General features: G+C 38.6%; 1 protein-coding gene and 1 long non-coding RNA gene across 7 annotated transcripts; one reads left to right on the top strand and one right to left on the bottom strand.

The window, feature by feature from the left end:
• Positions 1–1,747: 1,747 nt before the first annotated feature.
• LOC121602062 (eukaryotic peptide chain release factor subunit 1) lies at positions 1,748–14,739 on the top strand. Of its 4 annotated transcripts, XR_006006271.1 has the most exons (9): positions 1,748–1,912; positions 2,780–2,904; positions 2,976–3,375; positions 3,456–3,701; positions 3,770–3,925; positions 3,986–4,183; positions 4,254–4,401; positions 4,678–5,015; positions 14,448–14,739. XR_006006271.1 is itself a non-coding variant. In XM_041930835.1 (8 exons), the coding sequence occupies exons 2-8, from the start codon at positions 2,819–2,821 to the stop codon at positions 14,528–14,530; spliced, it is 1,317 nt and encodes a 438-aa protein (XP_041786769.1). In that variant the 5' UTR covers positions 1,750–1,912; positions 2,790–2,818; the 3' UTR covers positions 14,531–14,739. The 4 variants fall into 4 exon arrangements, 3 of the variants coding, with proteins under 3 accessions (XP_041786769.1, XP_041786767.1, XP_041786768.1); XM_041930835.1 differs by lacking the exon at positions 4,678–5,015 and having other exon boundaries at positions 1,750–1,912; positions 2,790–2,904; XM_041930833.1 differs by lacking the exon at positions 4,678–5,015 and having other exon boundaries at positions 1,750–1,912.
• Positions 14,740–16,856: 2,117 nt separating this feature from the next.
• On the bottom strand, positions 16,857–18,667 carry LOC121602061. 3 transcript variants are annotated; one of them, XR_006006269.1, is made up of 3 exons: positions 18,112–18,667; positions 16,973–17,134; positions 16,857–16,896 (listed from the first exon to the last, which is right to left on the bottom strand). It is a non-coding gene; the product is annotated as an uncharacterized LOC121602061 (long non-coding RNA). The 3 variants fall into 3 exon arrangements; XR_006006270.1 differs by having other exon boundaries at positions 18,508–18,667; XR_006006268.1 differs by having other exon boundaries at positions 18,385–18,666.
• Positions 18,668–19,722: the final 1,055 nt, after the last annotated feature.

Below are 19,722 nucleotides of genomic sequence, written 5' to 3'. Positions count from 1 at the left end.
AAATTGAGCTTCGAATTGCTTTCCCACCCACCGTATTCTCCAGATCTGGCCCCCAGCGACTTTTTCTTGTTTTCAGACCTCAAAAGGATGCTCGCAGGCAAAAAATTTGGCTGCAATGAAGAGGTGGTCGCCGAAACTGAGGCCTATTTTGAGGCAAAACCGAAGGAGTACTACCAAAATGGTATCAAAAAATTGGAAGGTCGTTATAATCGTTGTATCGCTCTTGAAGGGAACTATGTTGAATAATAAAAACGAATTTTGACAAAAAAAATGTGTTTTTCTTTGTTAGACCGGGGACTTATCAGCCAACCTGTTGTCTTGTCCTGTTAACCTGTTAACCTGTTAAGGCCCCCAAGCGAAATTTTTCGGGGATAATGAACACAAACTCATGCCATCTCTTTCTATTCATCAGCCCTACTCTCTCACACGCCTCGATGAACTTTTACACATCTCTTTGTTCATTTTACTATATTTGAAGGGTTTAAAAGTGATAGATAACAATTCATGTTCATGAAGTAGTTATGGTCAAATGTTAATGGTGTATGGTTTGTACCATGGTCGACCTGATTTCAATTCCATTTTTATTGTTTTTATTGATGATTTAAAGTTTATTTAATTTTTAAAACATCCAGCTCCAATAACTTCAAACCCATTTACTCATTGTTAGAAATGCGTGTTTAATAGTTAATCTGTTATTTTTATTGTTTTATTTATTTCTTTTAATTCATTTAGTATCAGTACTCCTTCATACAAACAAACCAGTAAGTAGCACGATAATGAATAATGATATGGTGGCGCAACTGGCAAAGTGATTCGAAGTAGAACTAGCGATGTGGTTGGTACCATCAAGGATGAAGCATGATCATGAATTGGAACATGAGTGGAGGGAGTGAATCCCGAATGTTCATTTCTATTTTTAGCTTTTTTTGCATGGGTTCATCTTTCACGTGTGTTCACTATCCCCGAAAATGATCTGTATTTCGTTGGTCTTTTCGGGGATAATTCGTTAACGAATTATCCCCGAAAAGACCAGCGAAAACCAGCGTGGTCGGGAGCTTGGACCGTGTCTGCACTTCATGAAATCGAACGCGCTGATAAAATTTTATATGCAATTTGACAGATAATGTAACCTGGTGCTTTAGCAGCAATAGAACACGACATCGAACATGAAAAATGTACAGGACTTCACATGTTCGATGTGGGGGTTATCACATCGAACATGTCCAATATATTTTTCATGTTCGATATCGCGTTCGATTGCTGCCAGAGCGTCCCAATCATTTGTTGGGTTAAATTCCCTAGTACAATTTTCAGATTGATTTTTCAGAAAGGCCTCATGTGGCCGCTATGATCCAAATCTAAACTATCTCCTTTAAATAAATGAAAGATGTTATTTTCTCGTGCTGCTGCCCTTCATGGGACAGATTAACTTCCATCTCCGACAACCCCCCCCCCCCCTCCGCTCAACACTTTCAAAACCTACCGAAAACTACCGAAAGAATCTTTAACTCCTACCGAAAACTACCGATAAAATTTTGAAGCGCCTACCGAAAACCAAAAAAATAATCTGGCCACTTTGAATTACCGCTACCTTTTCGGTTTGCTCAAGCTGGATGTCGTGTTCGATGGGTGCCAGAACACTGCTTTTATCTTGGCATATTCATACACCTTGGTGCTCTCAAAGGTGTTTTTGACCACCTTATTTGCTTTATTTATTTTGGTATTCCACCACCTAATCTGCTTGAAGCACCTAGGCTTGACCCGTTCTTCAAACACACAGCTATACGTAAAACACACGAGTTTCTTGGCCAACCACATGTGAGAGTAACCTGTATCGTCGTCTTCAACTAAATTATCAATATAGCACGCGATATATTTGTGTCCTTGGGATAACTTTGTTGCAAATCCTATCGTAAGTGAATCGTACATTAGACACTGATATCAGTGATTGTGCGAATTGTTTCTTTATTTTTTTTCATTTCAATTGCTGTTCCTTCCTCTTGTTTAAAGCCATGAGGCTTGTCCTTGTCCATGAGGCAATCACAAATTGACGTAAACCGATATGATAATGCCTACTAGATCCAGGAAATCTACCATATAAAAAAGTCACAAAATCTTAAGAGCATTGCGCTGCTATTTTGTTTGCACTTTCACATTGGCAGTCAGTGCTAAAACTTCCAACTGTGGACCATATGTTATTGAATCTAATATTGATTAGTTACTGTGATCAAGTGCAGTGAGTGTGTGGCTTGCTAAGTTGATTTTTTTAGCATTCATCAATCATGGAGAACATAAGAGCGCTCTGAGTGAGTTAAACATGCATGGTGTCAGTGAGATTAATTGTAGTTATGCTGATTTGACAGTTCACCAATACGTTGGTAATGTTTGTTAAAATGACATGACAGCAGCTGTCAGAAAATGGGAAAAATACAATCAAGCAAGGATGGAATAAAAGCCAGACTTTGCGAAGACATTTCAAATTTAATTTTACGTCATTTGTGCCACGAATGACATTTTCTTATACCGCGAGCATAAAGCAATTTATCTCGTTTGTGTCATATCTTTTTCAAAGCAAAAGTAGAACCCTCAAAATATAAGTTTAGTTCCTTAGACAACTCCCTCAACTCCTAGAAACTAGTGGTATTTAATGATTTCGATTGGAGATCTGCAATAAGATCTGCATAGTAACATTAGAAGCCCCACCATATCGTGACCATATATATTCATAAGCCGTAAATCATATATTTCCCTTTTGTGTGAACAAAATTTCTACAAATAGTCTCGAACAGGTTTTGCTATACAAGAGACTTCCAGCAACATGTCTTTCGATGAAACATCGGCCGATCGCAATGTGGAGATTTGGAAGATCAAAAAGCTCATTAAGAGCTTGGAAATGGCCAGAGGGTAAGGAAAATCTTTCAATCGAAGCTATTATTTGGCCTGTTCCATAGCAAGCGGTCCTTTTGTTATTGCAGTAATGGAACGAGTATGATTTCTTTAATCATACCTCCTAAGGATCAAATCAGTCGCGTAAGCAAGATGCTGGCCGATGAGTTTGGAACCGCATCAAATATTAAATCCCGTGTAAACCGTCTATCCGTTCTCGGCGCAATTACGTCTGTTCAACACAGATTAAAACTATACACCAAAGTGCCTCCAAATGGATTAGTCATTTACTGTGGTACAATCGTGACTGAAGAGGGGAAGGAAAAAAAGGTTAACATCGATTTTGAACCGTTCAAACCAATCAATACCTCCCTTTATTTATGTGATAACAAATTTCACACTGAAGCACTAACTGCACTTCTGGCCGATGACAATAAATTCGGCTTTATTGTTATGGATGGTAATGGAGCTCTGTTTGGCACGCTGCAGGTAAATTGTTTTTATAAATGTTGCTAATAAGTAAATTAGCATTTGAGCATTTGAAATAAATACCGGATTCATTATTGCAGGGAAACACTCGTGAGGTGCTTCATAAATTTACAGTCGACCTACCGAAAAAGCATGGGCGTGGTGGACAGTCGGCGTTGCGTTTTGCAAGATTGCGAATGGAAAAACGTCACAATTACGTACGAAAAGTTGCTGAGGTTGCAACACAATTGTTCATTACCAATGATAAACCCAACATTGCCGGACTGATTTTGGCCGGTAGTGCAGACTTTAAAACTGAACTTAGCCAGTCTGATATGTTCGATCCAGTAAGTATGTCAGTTTTTTTTCGTTTTTGTGTGAAACCAATGTTTGTTTTATTTATTATTTTTTGTAGAGATTGCAATCAAAAGTTATAAAACTTGTTGATGTGTCTTATGGAGGAGAGAATGGTTTTAATCAAGCTATTGAGCTAGCAGCTGAGTCTTTACAAAATGTTAAATTTATTCAAGAAAAAAAACTTATTGGTAGATATTTTGATGAAATATCTCAGGTAAGATTAAATTTTTAACTAAATTTTGATGTCTAGTAATGCATTGTACATACGTCGTAGGATACTGGCAAATACTGCTTTGGTGTGGAAGATACTCTCAAGGCCCTGGAGTTAGGATCTGTAGAGACACTTATATGCTGGGAAAATTTAGATATTCAGCGTTACGTTTTAAAGAATCATGCTAGCGCAACGTCTACGACAGTATTACACTTAACACCCGAGCAAGAAAAGGACAAATCTCATTTCACTGATAAAGAGGTTATAACATGTCTTTACTTCATTGAAATATAATTACATTTTATTTATTAATTGTTATTCTTGGTTTTAGAGTGGCGTTGAGATGGAATTAGTCGAATCGCAGCCTCTGCTTGAATGGTTAGCGAACAACTATAAGTGTTTTGGGGCTACGTTGGAAATTATTACGGATAAATCACAAGAAGGTAGTCAATTTGTACGTGGTTTCGGAGGAATAGGAGGTACGTAATAACGTGTATATATATATATATATATATATATATATATATATATATATATATATATATATATATATATATATATATATATATATATATATATATATATATATATATATATATATATATATCTATGTATTATTACTTATTATTGCTAACTTATTGCTACATAATCTTCTCTTCCCTTTTTCAACGCTTTCACACGGGTTTCGTATAATTATGGACTTGTACTAAAAATTTATGTTTGTTCGTTCCACTATTTTTATCGATTTTACTCAGGAATTCTCCGTTATAAAGTGGATTTCCAATCCTTACAAGCAGATGAACCATTGGATGATGTTGATTTAGATGATTATTAATTTGTTTTTCATTCATAGTCTATTGCAAGCATACACTATATGCTCATCATAATTGTACTACGAAGAATTAATTACAAAAGGATGTCCTTTATTTATTTGTCTTATATTTTTTTAACGTATCGACCAATTTGGTGATCGATGCCTTATATTGGCTTTATAGCTAAGTAATATGCCTACACGTTGGTTCTTGCTACGCGGTTTAACTCATAATTTGTGGTTCAAAATCGAAAATATTATATTACTGCCATTTGAGCTAAGGTATTTTTTTTATCTCAAAACTTATTAAATTTTTGCATTTTTTAGCTTGTAGTGTATTGAGATCATTGCAATGTGAATGGATTGCAATTGCTGTGTTTTTTTTTTAATTCTTCTCACACATAGTACAGTTTTTAGCGCATGTGTTATATGGTATTGTTACACAAAAAAATGTATAATTATGTTGTTTATTTTTCTATTCTTTTTGTTTCACATTCTCTTTATAATTTGGGTCTTACTGTTGTAAATTTCATTTTTTTACATTTGGGTAATAATTTCCTAATCTAAGTAATATTACCACAGGTAGCGCGGATTTTGATTTTCGCGCGGAATTTTTCGTTTGGCGCCGATTTCGCGCGATTTTACTGTTCATTTACGTGGATTTTGCGGATATGAGATAATAACCTATACAATTTATATCATTATGTTTCCTTCTGTGTCAAACACCTCAGAATTGAAATCGATAAACTTGTCGTTCTAAAAAAAAAATTTTTTAAATTTACATTAACACGTTGAACGAAACATAATCCCTATCTGGACGATGGATTTAATTCATCTCCAGCTTTGTATATGATACCAAACGTGATACAGAATGGACAGTTTTTAATTAACGTTTAAATTTACATTAATACGTTGAACGAAACATAATCCCTATCTGGACGATAGATTTAATTCATCTCCAGCTTTGTATATGATATCAAACGTGATACAGAATGGAAGTGTGAATGAGCGAAATGAGAAAGCTGATTTTTTAAATGCAATACGATGCAAAAATGACTAAATACATAACATTCAAAATCTGACGAAGCTTATGTTCTTCCAGCTGTATTCCGCTTTTTTTTGGCACAGCAACAGCTGATTTTCCTCTGGTGAAAATGTTCGCCCCGAAGTTGCTTAACTTCCTTCAGACTACCTTGTCATGATAAGCAATGATTTTCCGAAAACCTTGAGCGTTTTGCGCAGCGAAAACAGCTTGCTAAATCGTGAAAGAGGATTCCTACTCGTTGATACAGTGTCAATCTTAGCCAGTGCTACAAAATGTCACTGTTGATGGTTAAACAATTCTGATTGAAACAAAATCCATATAAGCATCACGTACTCAATTGTGATGAACAGAGGTGATACTCAAACAGTTGGTGTGACCAATACATGCTTCGTGACATTTTAACAACCAACGTTTGGACAGTCGCTTTGTCATGGCTTGTTTTTACTGTGAGCAGTTCTGCAAAATATCACTGACATGGTAATGACAAATTCCGACTGAAACAAAATCATATCAGCGTCACGAGCTCTACTGCGAAGATCAGAGGAGAGACTCAAGCAGTGGGTGCAACCATCACATGCTTGGTGATTTGCTTGGGGATTTTTTGCAACCAACTCTTGGTCAATAGCTTGGTCGTGACTTTTTCGGTCGGTGATCATCGCGAAGGTCATTTCATGAGGTAATAGTTTCAATAGAGTAAAGAATAAAAATTTTCTTTTTTTTACTTTGAATTTGACGAATTTAAATCAACGTTTTGCAGCGAGCGTGGAGAAAATTATTTTCTAATGAAGAGTCGTATCGGCAAATCGATAGAAAAATACGAAAATACGACCAGAACGGAGACAAAATATAAGTTTTGGATGGCGTTAAGGAATTTGAGATTTGCATGTCTCGAGAACGGGTGGACCGATCGGGATGCAATTTGATAAGTGAGTCAGGACCAACGAATAGTGATGGGCGTTTCGGAGCGCACCAACGGCTCCGGAGCCGGCTCCGGACTAACGGCTCCGGAGCCGGCTCCGATTTTTTCTCGGAGCCGACTCCGCACCAGCGGCTCCGGAGCTGGCTCCGCACACACGGTTCCGCATCCACGGCTCCGCACCAACGGCTCCGTAGCCGGCTCCGGACTAACAGCTCTGCACTCACGGCTCCGTTCCAACGGCTGCGGAGCGTAATATAAAAACGAATATATATTCTCGCACGTGTGGAAGCTAACACACGATATGATTGCAGTATTGACATGCATGACGTTGTGTAGCATTTGTTAGTCTCGTCTTTCTTAACAATATTCAAAACTAATCGATGGTTTTTTTGGATAAATTCTTTTAAACATGACCTATTCCGCTATTTACGGATTTCCTCGATTGAAACTTCGGAGCGGAGCCGGCTTCGGAGCCGTTGGTGCGTCTTCGGAGCCGTTGGTGCGGAGCCGGCTCCGGAGCCGGCTCCGAAATTGTCTGGATCCGGTCGGAGCCGGCTCCGGCTTCGGAGCCGTTTTTCCCATCACTACCAACGAATTCTACAAAAAGCTTGTTATTCCGATTCCGATGATACCAGCTAACTCCAAACGAAGACTTCGGTCTGCCCCGACAACTCCGGACGACTTCGGACTGTTCCAACTAAGACAATCAACATGCTTTCATCTTCTACCCAACGAAGCAGGAAAAGCCAGGGCATTTCGATTTCGTTGCATGGGACCACTCGCAAGCGGGTCATGACCGTCGCGATCATCACCGCCAGACAAAATATCACGACCTAGTGATTGACCAAAAATTCGTTGAAAAAATATCACCCTTCCGGTCTCATTAGCTGTTTGATAGTGCCCGATCACATTAGTTTTGTTGATGTTATTAGTTATATTTTTCAGCACAGGTTTGGAAAGCTTGGTCGGCGTGTTAATTGAGAGGCCTTTCAGCTCAGCTTTGTCAGTCAGAGTATCAGGCTTGGCGCAAGCACTCAAATGTCATCTTCGGCATATCATGAAGCGCTTTTAATGATTATTATCGAAAAGCAGCGTGATGGCTTTGTTTTCGGTAGTCACCATCGCATGATGCTCGCTACATTTTGCAGCACTGTCCTTAGCCCATACACAATGCTTTCAAGTTTGAAATGCCTTGAAATGTTTAGGCAATGAGGTGCCCTAGTTTTCGAAGGAAGTTTACTACTACTCCTTATAATGAGTTTTTCGTATAGCCAGCAAATCTAAATGCTAAACAAATACCTCTCATAACCAGCAAAATGTCGCATACTGAGTAAACTCATTTGTGTTTCTGGAGCGTTTTTCGGTGCGGATGTGAAATCAAGATCATGAGCGATAAGCATGGAGCATTTCTTTGATTCTAATTATCGCTCAGGCAAATAAGAGCTTTGATCCAGTAGAACAGTGGTCTCCAACCTGTGTTCCCCGGACCACTTGTGGTCCGTGGCATTAACAGATGAGGTCCGCGAAAGAATTGATATTTTTAATTTGAAAAGCTTATTACAATACATATCGTGCTATTTTTCCCCACAATCAATATTACATTTTCAACAGGCATCTCTAGAATAAGATTAAAAGCACATTTTTGGTCAAAAACTTTCAACTAAGCCTACGTCTTAAAAATGTACGTCTTAAATATATATGGGCCGCGGCAAATCTATTTTCAAAGCCAAGTGGTCCGTGATCCTAAAAAGGTTGGAGAGCACTGCAGTAGATGAGCTCTAACTGGAGTGCTTTCGCTCACTGAAGTGTTTCTTAGTTAAAAACACTTAAACGTCAAATCATGAAACATCCGGAGTCATCACAAATGTCCATTTTTCACACAATATTTATTTGCCCACGTTTGCTATTGCTTTACTATCTCGCAAATTGCTATTACAGAATATTCGAGTAGTATATCGATACGTTCATCGAGTTGTAGTTTTGTTCAGATAAAGTATTGTTAGGAAGTATTCGTTGACATATTCGGAAATTTGGTATCATTCCCCAATCTTTTAATGCATACATTACTTGAAACCAGCATATTTTTTTAGAAAACCGTTACTTTGCCTACTGATGAGAATGATCCAAGCTGCGGCCATGGGTTACGAAAATGATAGATCTACAGTATAACCGAACATAAACGCATACAGTCTGAATTCACCGGTTTAACTTCGATTCACTGCCAACTATTGAATACAGTCAGTCCAAAAAGTATTCGTCTAGCTGAATATTTTGCAGAAAAAGGCGAATTATGGCCGCAATAGGCATGGGGTGGTAAAAGTAATCATGGGGATTGATAAAGGGAACATCAATATACATGTTTTGCTAAAAATAAGCATTAAAATAGTGCAATAGTAACCAAAATACGTAAAAAAGTAAAAAAAGTCGTTTGATGGGCGCGCAAAAAGTATTCGTCTATTAGACTTTTGGCATAATATGCGTATGAAAACAGTGGTTATTATGGAATAATAAAATGTCCTGATCATGTTTTTTATTGCATTTATGACTATTGGTGACTACTTGCACAACGCAAGAACTCATTTAAACCTTTAAAAAGACGTATTTATGATCCACGCATCCTACAAGACTTGTTCCAATTATTCTCTGGTAGAAATATTGCATTTACGGACTATGTGTCAAAGTTCAATTGAAAAAATGACAACATATATCATATTGAGAGACTACTAATTCATTTTCATCAGTTTGGTTTCAGCTGGTTTGGCGTTTCGGGCAAATAACAATGCCCTGTATGTTCGTCAGCTCGACTGTGCTTGAAACATGTGATACATTTTAAGTAAATTTTCTCAGAACTGGGACTCAAAGTACTTAAAAACTGTATAATATGTTTTCCCATCTCGTCTCCTATCATTTTAATTAATTTTTCTAGCTCACCTTACCTCAGTGAGCCCTAGTATCATGACTCCATGATGCTACCGTTACACGAGATTTTGATGTTGCTTCTTAGTAGACTGTTTTCGCTATGTTAGACGTCGGCCGTATGACCTTGGGGATTTACTTACTTACTTATCCGGCGCTACAACCGCTTTGCGGTCTTGGCCTGCCTCAGGAGAGTCCGAAACCGCTCACGGTCTCGCGCCTTCGTCTGCCAGTCCGTTATCCCGGCCTTAATGGCGGACGCCTCCACGCCATCTTACCACCTCAATTTGGGCCTACCACGCCTCCTCTGTCCTTGTGGACGGCCTAAAAAGACTTTACGGGCTGGGTCGTCCGTTTCCATGCGTATAACATGGCCAGCCCACCGGAGCCTGGCGAGCTTTATACGCTGTACGACAGTAAGGTCGCCGTACATCTCGTATAGCTCGTCATTATAACGGCTCCTCCATTGTCCTTCCACACATACGGGGCCAAGTATCCTTCTGAGCATCTTCCTCTCGAACGCGGCTAAGAGGGTTTCGTCAGATTTGGACAGTGTCCATGTCTCAGAGGCGTATGTGAGTACTGGTACTATATAGGTACTATATAGTCCCAGCTTCGTCCGTCGCGACAGGTTCTTTGAGGTGAACTGCTTTTTCAGGCTGTAGAATGACCGGTTGGCAGCCAGCATCCTTGCGCGCAACTCAGCTTCCATGCTGTTGTCGTTGCTGACCTTTGACCCAAGATAGGTGAATTGTGGGACGACTTCAAAAGTGCGTTCACCTATCTGCACGTCACGCCTACGTAGATTCTGATTATTTGTTGGCGGGCCCGCTGATGTTGCCACCATCAGTTTGGTCTTTGCCTCGTTTATCTGCAATCCGAGGTTCTCTGCCGTCTGCTCGATCCCTTGGTAGGCTTCTGCTACATAGGAGAGCCGCAGACCAATGATGTCTATATCATCAGCGTATGCCAGGATCTGGGTTGACTTATAGAAGATGGTTCCCGTAGTCTCCACCCTCGAGTCACGATTGGGGATTTAAACATGTGTTAATATGTTAGTAAAGCCTAACTTGAAATAAATTCCTGAATTATTTCATGCACCTTAACAGATTTGGCCACTTTCTACGTATGGTATTATTCAAATAAAACATGTTTGTTACAACTCACTCATTCAAGTCATTACATGACCAGCTACGATGAAATGCAGCATGACCCAGCAACCAAATATGACCCATCTCTTTTCCTGATCTTATTGGCCATCAGAAAATGCACTGATTCCTTGGTAAAATTTAATTTTTTGGACATTAAACCACTTCTTTCGTTAGATTAACCGTCAAGAATGGCTGCTTACATGGCAGTTTGGCACTCTATTAGTGTCAGAAAAATGGCCAAACTCTGATCAAATGATGAAACGAGGCCTCCCACACATTTTGTAACCTTCAAAAATTGGTAGGATAGGTTATGCACAGGATTAAGATACGATTTTCGCCATCATGCTCCATTCATTTAACTTCCCCGCCTATAGTGCCTCTCTGGCCGCTTGAAGTGCAATTGAAACAACAGAAATGCATTATTTTAGAAGGAAGTCACCAATAGATTGATAATAATAAATTTAATTCACGTCTACGTAGTGTTTGTCCAGCGTAAATAATTAAAAAGCTAGATGGACGAATACTTTTTGCGCGCCCATCAAACGACTTTTTTTAGTTTTGTATGTATTTTGGTTACTATTGCACTATTTTAATGCTTATTTTTTAGCAAATCATGTGTATTGATGGCCCCTTTACCAAACCCCATGATTACTTTTACCATTCCATGCCTATTGCGGCCATAATTCGCCTTTTTCTGCAAAATATTCAGCTAGACGAATACTTCTTGGACTGACTGTATGTGCTTTTTAGTTGGTACGTTTTTCCATACACAAAATTTATGAATATTTTCTCGGCAAGCCATGAAAGTTTTGTAAAATTTTCAAAACCCGGCTTTCCCATACAAACGCATGCTTTTTAATTAAACTGTCATCCAACTATCGAGCGTTCAACTAGAAAGCATGCCAACTAAAAGGCGTTCAAGTATTCATTTCTGACTGTACTTCCGAACAATTTTACATCTTGCTGAAAGAGTGTATTATATGCCTGAACAAAACTACAACTCGTTGAACATCTCTTCATAATCCTCGACCCCTGTATTTGTATAAACATAAATGAAAAAAGTAATATGTTCGTTCAAGTAAAAGCCACTGAAAACAATAAATTCATCGAATATTGTTCGCTAACTGGAGTTTGTTTACATCTCAGTTCGCGGTCATCTACTGTACTAAGTAATCGCTTAATATAAAACTATTGCAGGAGAAGTGTCGTAATAATTGTATGTGTCACAAGTGCGTTGTATATGTATACGAGTGTTGAAAATGCATTTTCCCTGTATCTATTTGTTCATGCAGGCGAGAGATTTCGCTACTTATTTTATTGCTTCCACTTGGTTGACCGGCACCCACATTCTGATGACAGCTCCACAGTAGGATTGCAACATTCCCCTAATCGATTGCAAAACTCCCCTAAGTGATTGCAAACATCCACAGCTTGCTTGCAACATTCTCCTACCGATTTGCAACATTCCCCTAAGTGATTGAACTATTCCCTTATATGATTCGAAACCCCTTTATTTTTGAAGTGACAGTTAACAAACAGTTAACTATGCTCTTGCTTTCAAAAATTCAATGGTAGCGGCACACGATTCGATCGTAGTGGAATGCAATTCAACCGTACTGGCACGCGATTCAACCATGGGTGCACGCATTCGATTGTAGTGGCATGCGATTCGAAGCAAGCGGTTTGCGATTCGAACGTATCTGAAAACATGTGTATCTGAGTCCACTTGAAAGCCAATTGATCTCCACCATTGGTTACACTTGACAATTCCTTTTTGTAGTTTGAGTCTTGTTTCGTATGGGGAAGAGTCTGAGGAAATACGATTATATGTCATCTGCGTTTATTAAAGGGAGTGAGTAATGTTTTGGAGGATTTATTGGAACATCGATCCGATACTTATAAGGAAAAGTAAGGGGGACGAGGAATAAGTATTATTGGGAATTGTGATACAGGGTTTTACAAGTCAGAATAGAATGTCAGAAAAACAATTTCAGAAGCTCAAGATGCAGTTTAGCTGTCAAAAGTTGTTGTTTTACCGCATCGATGCTATTTTCAATAGCGCAATTTGATTTTTAAATCACTTAAGTTGATTTTTTAGAGGCCTCTCGCATCGTTTTGCGAATTAAATCACGTATTTTGAGATTATTTGTATACAAATCATTTATTTAGAGCGTTTATAGCGTTATATTTATGAAATATTACGTATTTATTGTAAAAATAATATTTTCTGTGTAAAAAGCTACGAGCACTTGCGTATGTAAACATGTACAATGTTTATGAAGCCTTTTGCACAGAAAATCGCAATTTTTACCATAAATACGTAATATTTCATAAATATAATGCTTAAACGCATAACAGCATTGATCTCAATCATATAATCTCAAAATACATGTTTGAATTTGCAAAACGATGCAAAAGGCCTCTAAAAAAAACAACTTGAGCGATTTAAAAATCAAATTGCGCTTGTGAAAAATAGCATCGGTGCAGTGAAACAACAACTTTTGACAGCTAAACTGAATCTTGTGCTTCTGAAATTGTTTTGCTGACATTCGATTCTGACTTGTAAAACCCTGTAAGTTACTATGTATGTTGAGTGACGATAATCGTTTTGCAATGTCGTATGTATGTAATTTGAAAATGACATTGAACATAGCTTATTAACGTGCTGATAACACCAAACATTTTAAGAGATTATTGTTTGAAATTCCGTTCACCAAAATCATTTATGTTACTTCCAGGATGATATGAATTTGCATGATGTACAATTTTTTACTAGTTTATGTTCAAATTGTATAACTTTATTTTATATTTTTATTGTATCGCAATAGGGTAAATGTACCTATAGTGGTGCTAGTACCAATAGTGGTGGTATTGCACTAAAATGTGGTTCATATGGCAAATTAAAAGTAATTAAGTTATTTACGTTAGTGTGAAATGTTCTTTAGCCCTTTACAAAGGGTTTTAAAGTTAAATGGGGCCATTCCGTTACTGAGTGACCGAAAAATCCATTATTTTGTGAAATGTGTCAACATTTTTCCAAAATCCTCAGGATTTTATAACTATACTCATATTTTTGTTAACATTCTAAATGACCACATAACAAAGCAATTATTAGTTTTTTAACATAATTGTTATCAAATGATATTATTTTATTCAAATTCATTTTATTCAAATTTATACATTTTATACGATCAAATTACGCAAGAAACCAATATTATGGCAGTAATCCTTGCTATTCATACGAAAACAGCATCGAAACTAAATTTAATTGATATTATACACTGTTTTGAAGGCATCTTTGTTTACCACCACTATAGGAACTCAATACGACCATAGGAACCATACCACCATTATAGGTACAACGTAGCAGTCACAAAAATATGTATTTTTTCGTAAATTTGATGTGTTTCCTGGTGAAAATGGTTGTGATTGCGAAGATAAAACATATTTCAATTGCTATGTGTTAAAATATTCAGAAATTGTCCTTCCTGACACTTTAAATCCATTAAAACACATCGGTACCACTACAAATTGCACCACTATTGGTACATTTACCCTATTTAGTGTTAGAAAATATATTTAGTTTAATTGTTTAGATTTATATTTTTTTATATTCTTTCCAAACAAAATTAATAGATCGGTTGTTTATTGATAATGTGTAATTTGCTTGTCACTTTTTACAGGAATACTTCGTTATAAGGTAGACTTTCAAAGCATGCAGCTGGATGAATTGGATAATGATTGTTTCGACCTGGAAGACTATTAAACAACAACAAGCTGTTTTAAAAGTGCATGATTGACTATACATGCTAATGGAATAATAGTGATGTACACGTCTTAATATCCATCTTAAAAATATATGAAGCAAAGGATAAACTTGTAAGATCCCGTTCGAAATTGGAGAGATATAAAAACTTCCATAAATACACCATTCTCCCAGAAAGCGAGAAAATGAAAAAAATATCAGTTAAACGATTCATGCAGGCACGAAGTATAACTGTTTTATTTTATTTCGCTAGTCGATGCCTGTGGAAACAAGCAAAGAAAGTAACGTTGAGAATAATATTAATTTTTGATGAACTCATTAAAAGTTCTCAAAAATTTTCATGGGTTTAGGGTACAGTGTTTTAGTATGTTCGATTTTGGATACGGTCACCATGTTGTATGATGATCGTACGTACACGTCACAACTGGACGTCGAGTATCGCGGTAGGTCAGTATCTTCGTTTATATGTATCGAGGTAGCATCCCAACGGTCAAAAGCCGAAGATTTTATATTGACCTTTCGCTTTTTCTATCTGTCTCTCGCTCTGATTTGAGTGATTTTCCCTTCGTGAGTATCCACGAGCTCCCTCGTGTGGTTGTTCCCAACAAACAAAGCCGAAGTCGCTCGAACCTTTTACTCTGTGCCAGAGCGCATGCATTCTGTATCAAGTTCTACAGCTGCAAACACAGCGCGTGTAGATGTGTGTGTGCGCGGAGCGAATGTATCGATGAAGATGGGAAGCAGCGGGGTTTTCTCATTCAGTTGACGGGACCCGAACAATTCCCCATGGTTTGGTCAGTCCAATGCCAACGCTGCTGAGGGAAGGGTGTGTTACTTTTCCACGCGGTGGGACTCATGCTCATGATGATGAAAAACTGTATGTTCTTTGCAATATTTGCTTACTATGTTATTGATTTCACCATTTTCTAAAATTTACACTACTTTTCAAATATTTTATGAAAATACACGTGAAAGTTTCTATAGATAATATTTTCAGAAGAAACGGCGCAAAAAAGCCGCATTGCTAAGATTGATGATATTATCAATTTAAAAAAAGTTTCTGAACCCGTCATGAAAAAAAACAAAAATACGAAAACCTTTTTCTAAGTATATTTTGAGTTGCTGAATCTAGCTCTCGAAGATCGTTTTTGGATAGCATGAATAGTTTCAAAGATATTTATCAAAAACCTGTTGATTTCTTCTAACACACATATTTGAAATGTTCAGCAGTAAGCGGGTATCTCTTCATTGCGCGGATGCTTGCGCCTGTGATACTAGACAACAATCAAAAGAAGGAAAAGATCCATTCTTATTGCATTAATAATCTCGCCAAGCGCGATGTAATAAATGGTTGAATTGTTTGATCGGCAGGTTTTAAACATTTCTTCCATCACAAACGCTGGATCCAAGACCCAGCGGTAAGTACCCTTTAATCCATATACAAAAATAGCTCTCCATCCAGTTCACAGGCAAACAGACAGCAAAGAGGATTCCACAAAGCACAAGCGGCTCAGCCTTAACCCGCCCACCCCACTTGCCCCCCAAGGCGAACACGAAAAAAAGGCACGCCCCAAAATCAAACTGCGCAGTGTGTATGCGTGTGTTATTTTACTTTTTTCTCATTCGAAACCCGAACCAACTTCGGCTTTTTACACGAAGAAAGATTCGAGCCATCGCTTCCGCTCAACGTCGAGCAAGGGTTCGAGCGATAAGCTCCCTCGAACCCATCTCGAACCTTATTTCCTTCGAGCGACTTCGGATTTGTCTGTTGGGAAGGCTCACTTAGTCGCGCGCATAAAGCAAAATGTGCGCGAAGGCGAAAAAACCCGAAAGCGCTTCGTGTGGCCCTCTCTCGTGTTTCTAGTTTTATTCTCTCTCGCATGTCATCACTCTCTCCCAGTTTTTCGGATTGAAATGAGAATTCACTCTCTTGATTTGGTTGCGGCAGTCTAGCTGCTTCACACTCTTTATTCTCTTCTTTTTGCAGTTCCCACAGGGGATTCACACATGTGTTCTCACATACTTTCAAACACACACACGGTGGTTGGAAGCCTGGCGCGGCTGTTTCCAATTCTTTTCTTTTTCCTCTTCACACCGCGCTGGAGCCCGTGGTGGTGCGCGTGTTCAGCCTGCTTGGTTCAGGAAAGATGTCATCAGATTTTACGCGCCTCAACCGCGGTGTTGTATGAAGGCTGTTGATGAAAGTACACAATCAATAGACACACTTTGTTAAAAAAATTACACTTGATTTAAAGATGTGACAAACTTACCTTTGTGCTCGAGGATCAATTGAACCTTGAACGCCTGTGCACACAGTGTCGCAATTTGAAGAGGTTTGGAGAACAGCTAGCGGTAGCAGCACACATCTGAAACATGTAAAGTGCAATGTTTTAATTAGAATAAATGTCACATAACACTAGACACTTAGAAAAGGACACTTACCGAAACAATTAGATGATAACAATTTGTCCTCCGATAAAGCAGAAAGAACACCGCGGATGGCGCAGTATGGAAAGTGTTTCACGCAGGAAAAATAATTCACGCAGCACACAAACACACACTCTCACGTCCACGGTTCAGATCACACTGAAGTCGCTCTTTGGCCTGGATGGAAAAGAGCAAACACCCTGATGAGTGCGATGGAAGAAAATGACGTGTGTTCAACAGGGATGGGTAGAATCAAACACACGAAGTGTGCAGGAGAATTCTCTTCGTGTGGCAAGAGAGAATTGACTAACACCCTGATGAGTGAGAACGCAACAAACGTTGTGGAATGTAGAAACGGGATAGGAATAGTAAGCGAAGGCAGTTTGTGGACATGAGGGGGTTGAAACTGGGAGAAAAAAGCTTCGGTTGCTACTTGGGAAAGTCAGCTTCAATCTCAGCGGATCTCTGAGTGCTGGTGACCGTTGGGATAACACTTTGTTCGAAGCGGACTTATCGACACTAGATCGTCCAGGCGATCATAAAAACCCTGAATGGGTTTCCCTTACTGGAAATGTTGGAGTCTAGAAGCCTTACCTTATAACTACTATAACTAAAGGAATGAGATATAACTAAACTCTTTAAATGAGAAGTCGATAGATGTTGAATGGGCATAGACCTATCTTGACAGTCCGATCAAATCTGAATTGGTTTATTTATATTCAAAAGATGTTATAGGTTTCGTACACTTGGTTTTGGAATGTGTGTTTGTCCTAATTAAATGTTATTGTTCTTCTTCTGTTTGGCGTACCGTCCTACGCGGGCATGCTGGCCTATATAGGCTTTCGAGACTTATTTCATTACCACACAGCCGGATAGTCAATCCTTGCTACGGAGGGACGGTCCATTCTAGGCTTGAACCAATGACGGGCATGTTATTGAGTCGTTCGAATTTACGACTGTACCACGGGACCGCTTCTGTTATTGCTATTGGTAACAATTTTAAATTGAATTGCTGTGAGGTGTTTGTCGGTGTGTGCGTATGCTACGCTTTTAGCGATAAGTTGCTATGCGTTTTCTGTTTGTCTACTTTTCTGCAGTAACGCTTGATTTGCTTATTATGCGTGTTATAGGTGTTTTCAAGAAGTGTGTCACACTTGTTTTTATATGAACGGTGGGGCCTGAATTCTTCCGGTTGCTTTGTTATAGTATGATTTGATTTGCTAAGTGTGTTATATGAATGTGTTAAAGTGGTGTGATTTGGCTTTCCGAAGTGTGTTACAATGTGTCTATAGCTGATAGTGTGTATTATAATACGTTCGGCGTATTCGAGTACCGGGCGGGGATAACACTGCTGTACAATGTTTTGATGTAGATTGGATCTTTTAAATCTTGTGTTACTCGGAACATCATGCCAAGCATCTGATTACCTCGAGTAATCAAATCCTCCGTTTGCTGATCAAAGGATAGCTTTCAGTCAAGTATGACACCGAGATCCCTCATAGCATTAGTGCGCTCTATTATTAAACCGTTTACTGTGTGTTATGTCTTACACTTTTGCATTTATTCATTACACTAATAGATGTACATAATAAATAAAACGTATTTGACACAAATGATTAACACTCTAAAGTGATACACGTGCGGTGGCCGCGCACCAGTCGCACCGAACGCCCCTGCCGAGAGCTCCTGCTCGATTGGTCTTCATGCACCCTCTCTGTTCGGCGCTTGGCACACATTAAGCCTTGCCAGCTTATTGTGTGCGACAGTGTGCGTGTACATACTGTCGTCCTCCTGGGGTTTGACCAGTGGCAGCACAACTGCCACGGCAAGTTCAGGGGTCGACACTAGTGTTGGGAATTTCGTTAAAAAAAGGAACGGAACGGAACTCGTTCATTTTAAAAAAAGAACGGAACGTGAACCTAGGGTGCAAAAGAACCTACCCAGAGCTTAGAAGCCAAACTGTCATCCGCGGGGAGGGGGGGGGGGGCGTTGTTACTTGATACAGGATGTGAAAAGGCGTTCCTTATATCGTCATTCTGAAATCACCAAATCTAGATGGGTTCAACCTATGTCCAGTAAGCTGTACCAGCAGTGCTAATATAAAGCATGCATTTATTATCTAGCATTTTTTAAACTTTTTAGATGCGACGACCATTTTCGATCAAAGCCTTCCTGTACCACTAATAGGCTTGGCTATCAGTAACTTATTAATTGCCCATAGCAGGATAATCATCCCAGCGTATGGGGGCACGATCCATTCGAAGCTTTTACCCATGCCGATGTTATTGAGTGGTCCGAGTTGACGATTGTATCACGAGATTGACTAATTATTTGAATTTCACTTACTACTTAACCTTTAAGTTGGCAACCGGATACCCGGGTATTTTTTTCAGCTTCGAACTGCAATAACTTTTGATTCATTGCTTTTATTGACCTGAAATTTTCCGTAGCCTCCCAACTTTTAATTTATGATTTTTTGGTGCATAAGTTGTAATTTTAAACAGCCTGTAAGTATTTTATTTTGATTTTTTTTAACTTTACCACGTAAGTTGGCAACCAGCATACCCGGGTATTCCATACATTTTGAATGGAGAATGACGTTTCTCTTCTTCCTCTTTTCGTATTGTGCTTATTTTCGAGTCGAATTCAAGCGATTCCAAATTTCTATTTGACCGTTATTTTTATCAAAAAATGAAAAAGAAAACTTAATGAATAAATGAAATAGAAGAGAATATATGGTCAGCATTACTTGCTTACAGCATTAA

The sequence above is a fragment of the Anopheles merus genome, unplaced genomic scaffold (genome assembly GCF_017562075.2).
Source record: "Anopheles merus strain MAF unplaced genomic scaffold, AmerM5.1 LNR4000283, whole genome shotgun sequence".
Lineage (NCBI taxonomy): Eukaryota > Metazoa > Arthropoda > Insecta > Diptera > Culicidae > Anopheles > Anopheles merus.
This window is presented reverse-complemented; position numbering and strand designations above follow the sequence as displayed.

Bases quoted from the DNA above. Each gene is read 5' to 3' on its own strand.
- LOC121602062 (XM_041930835.1), top strand. From the start codon at position 2,819: ATGTCTTTCGATGAAACATCGGCCGATCGCAATGTGGAGATTTGGAAG. The intron at 3,376-3,455 runs GTAAATTGTTTT...TCATTATTGCAG, and splicing joins CTCTGTTTGGCACGCTGCAG to GGAAACACTCGTGAGGTGCT. The intron at 4,402-14,447 runs GTACGTAATAAC...CACTTTTTACAG, and splicing joins TGGTTTCGGAGGAATAGGAG to GAATACTTCGTTATAAGGTA.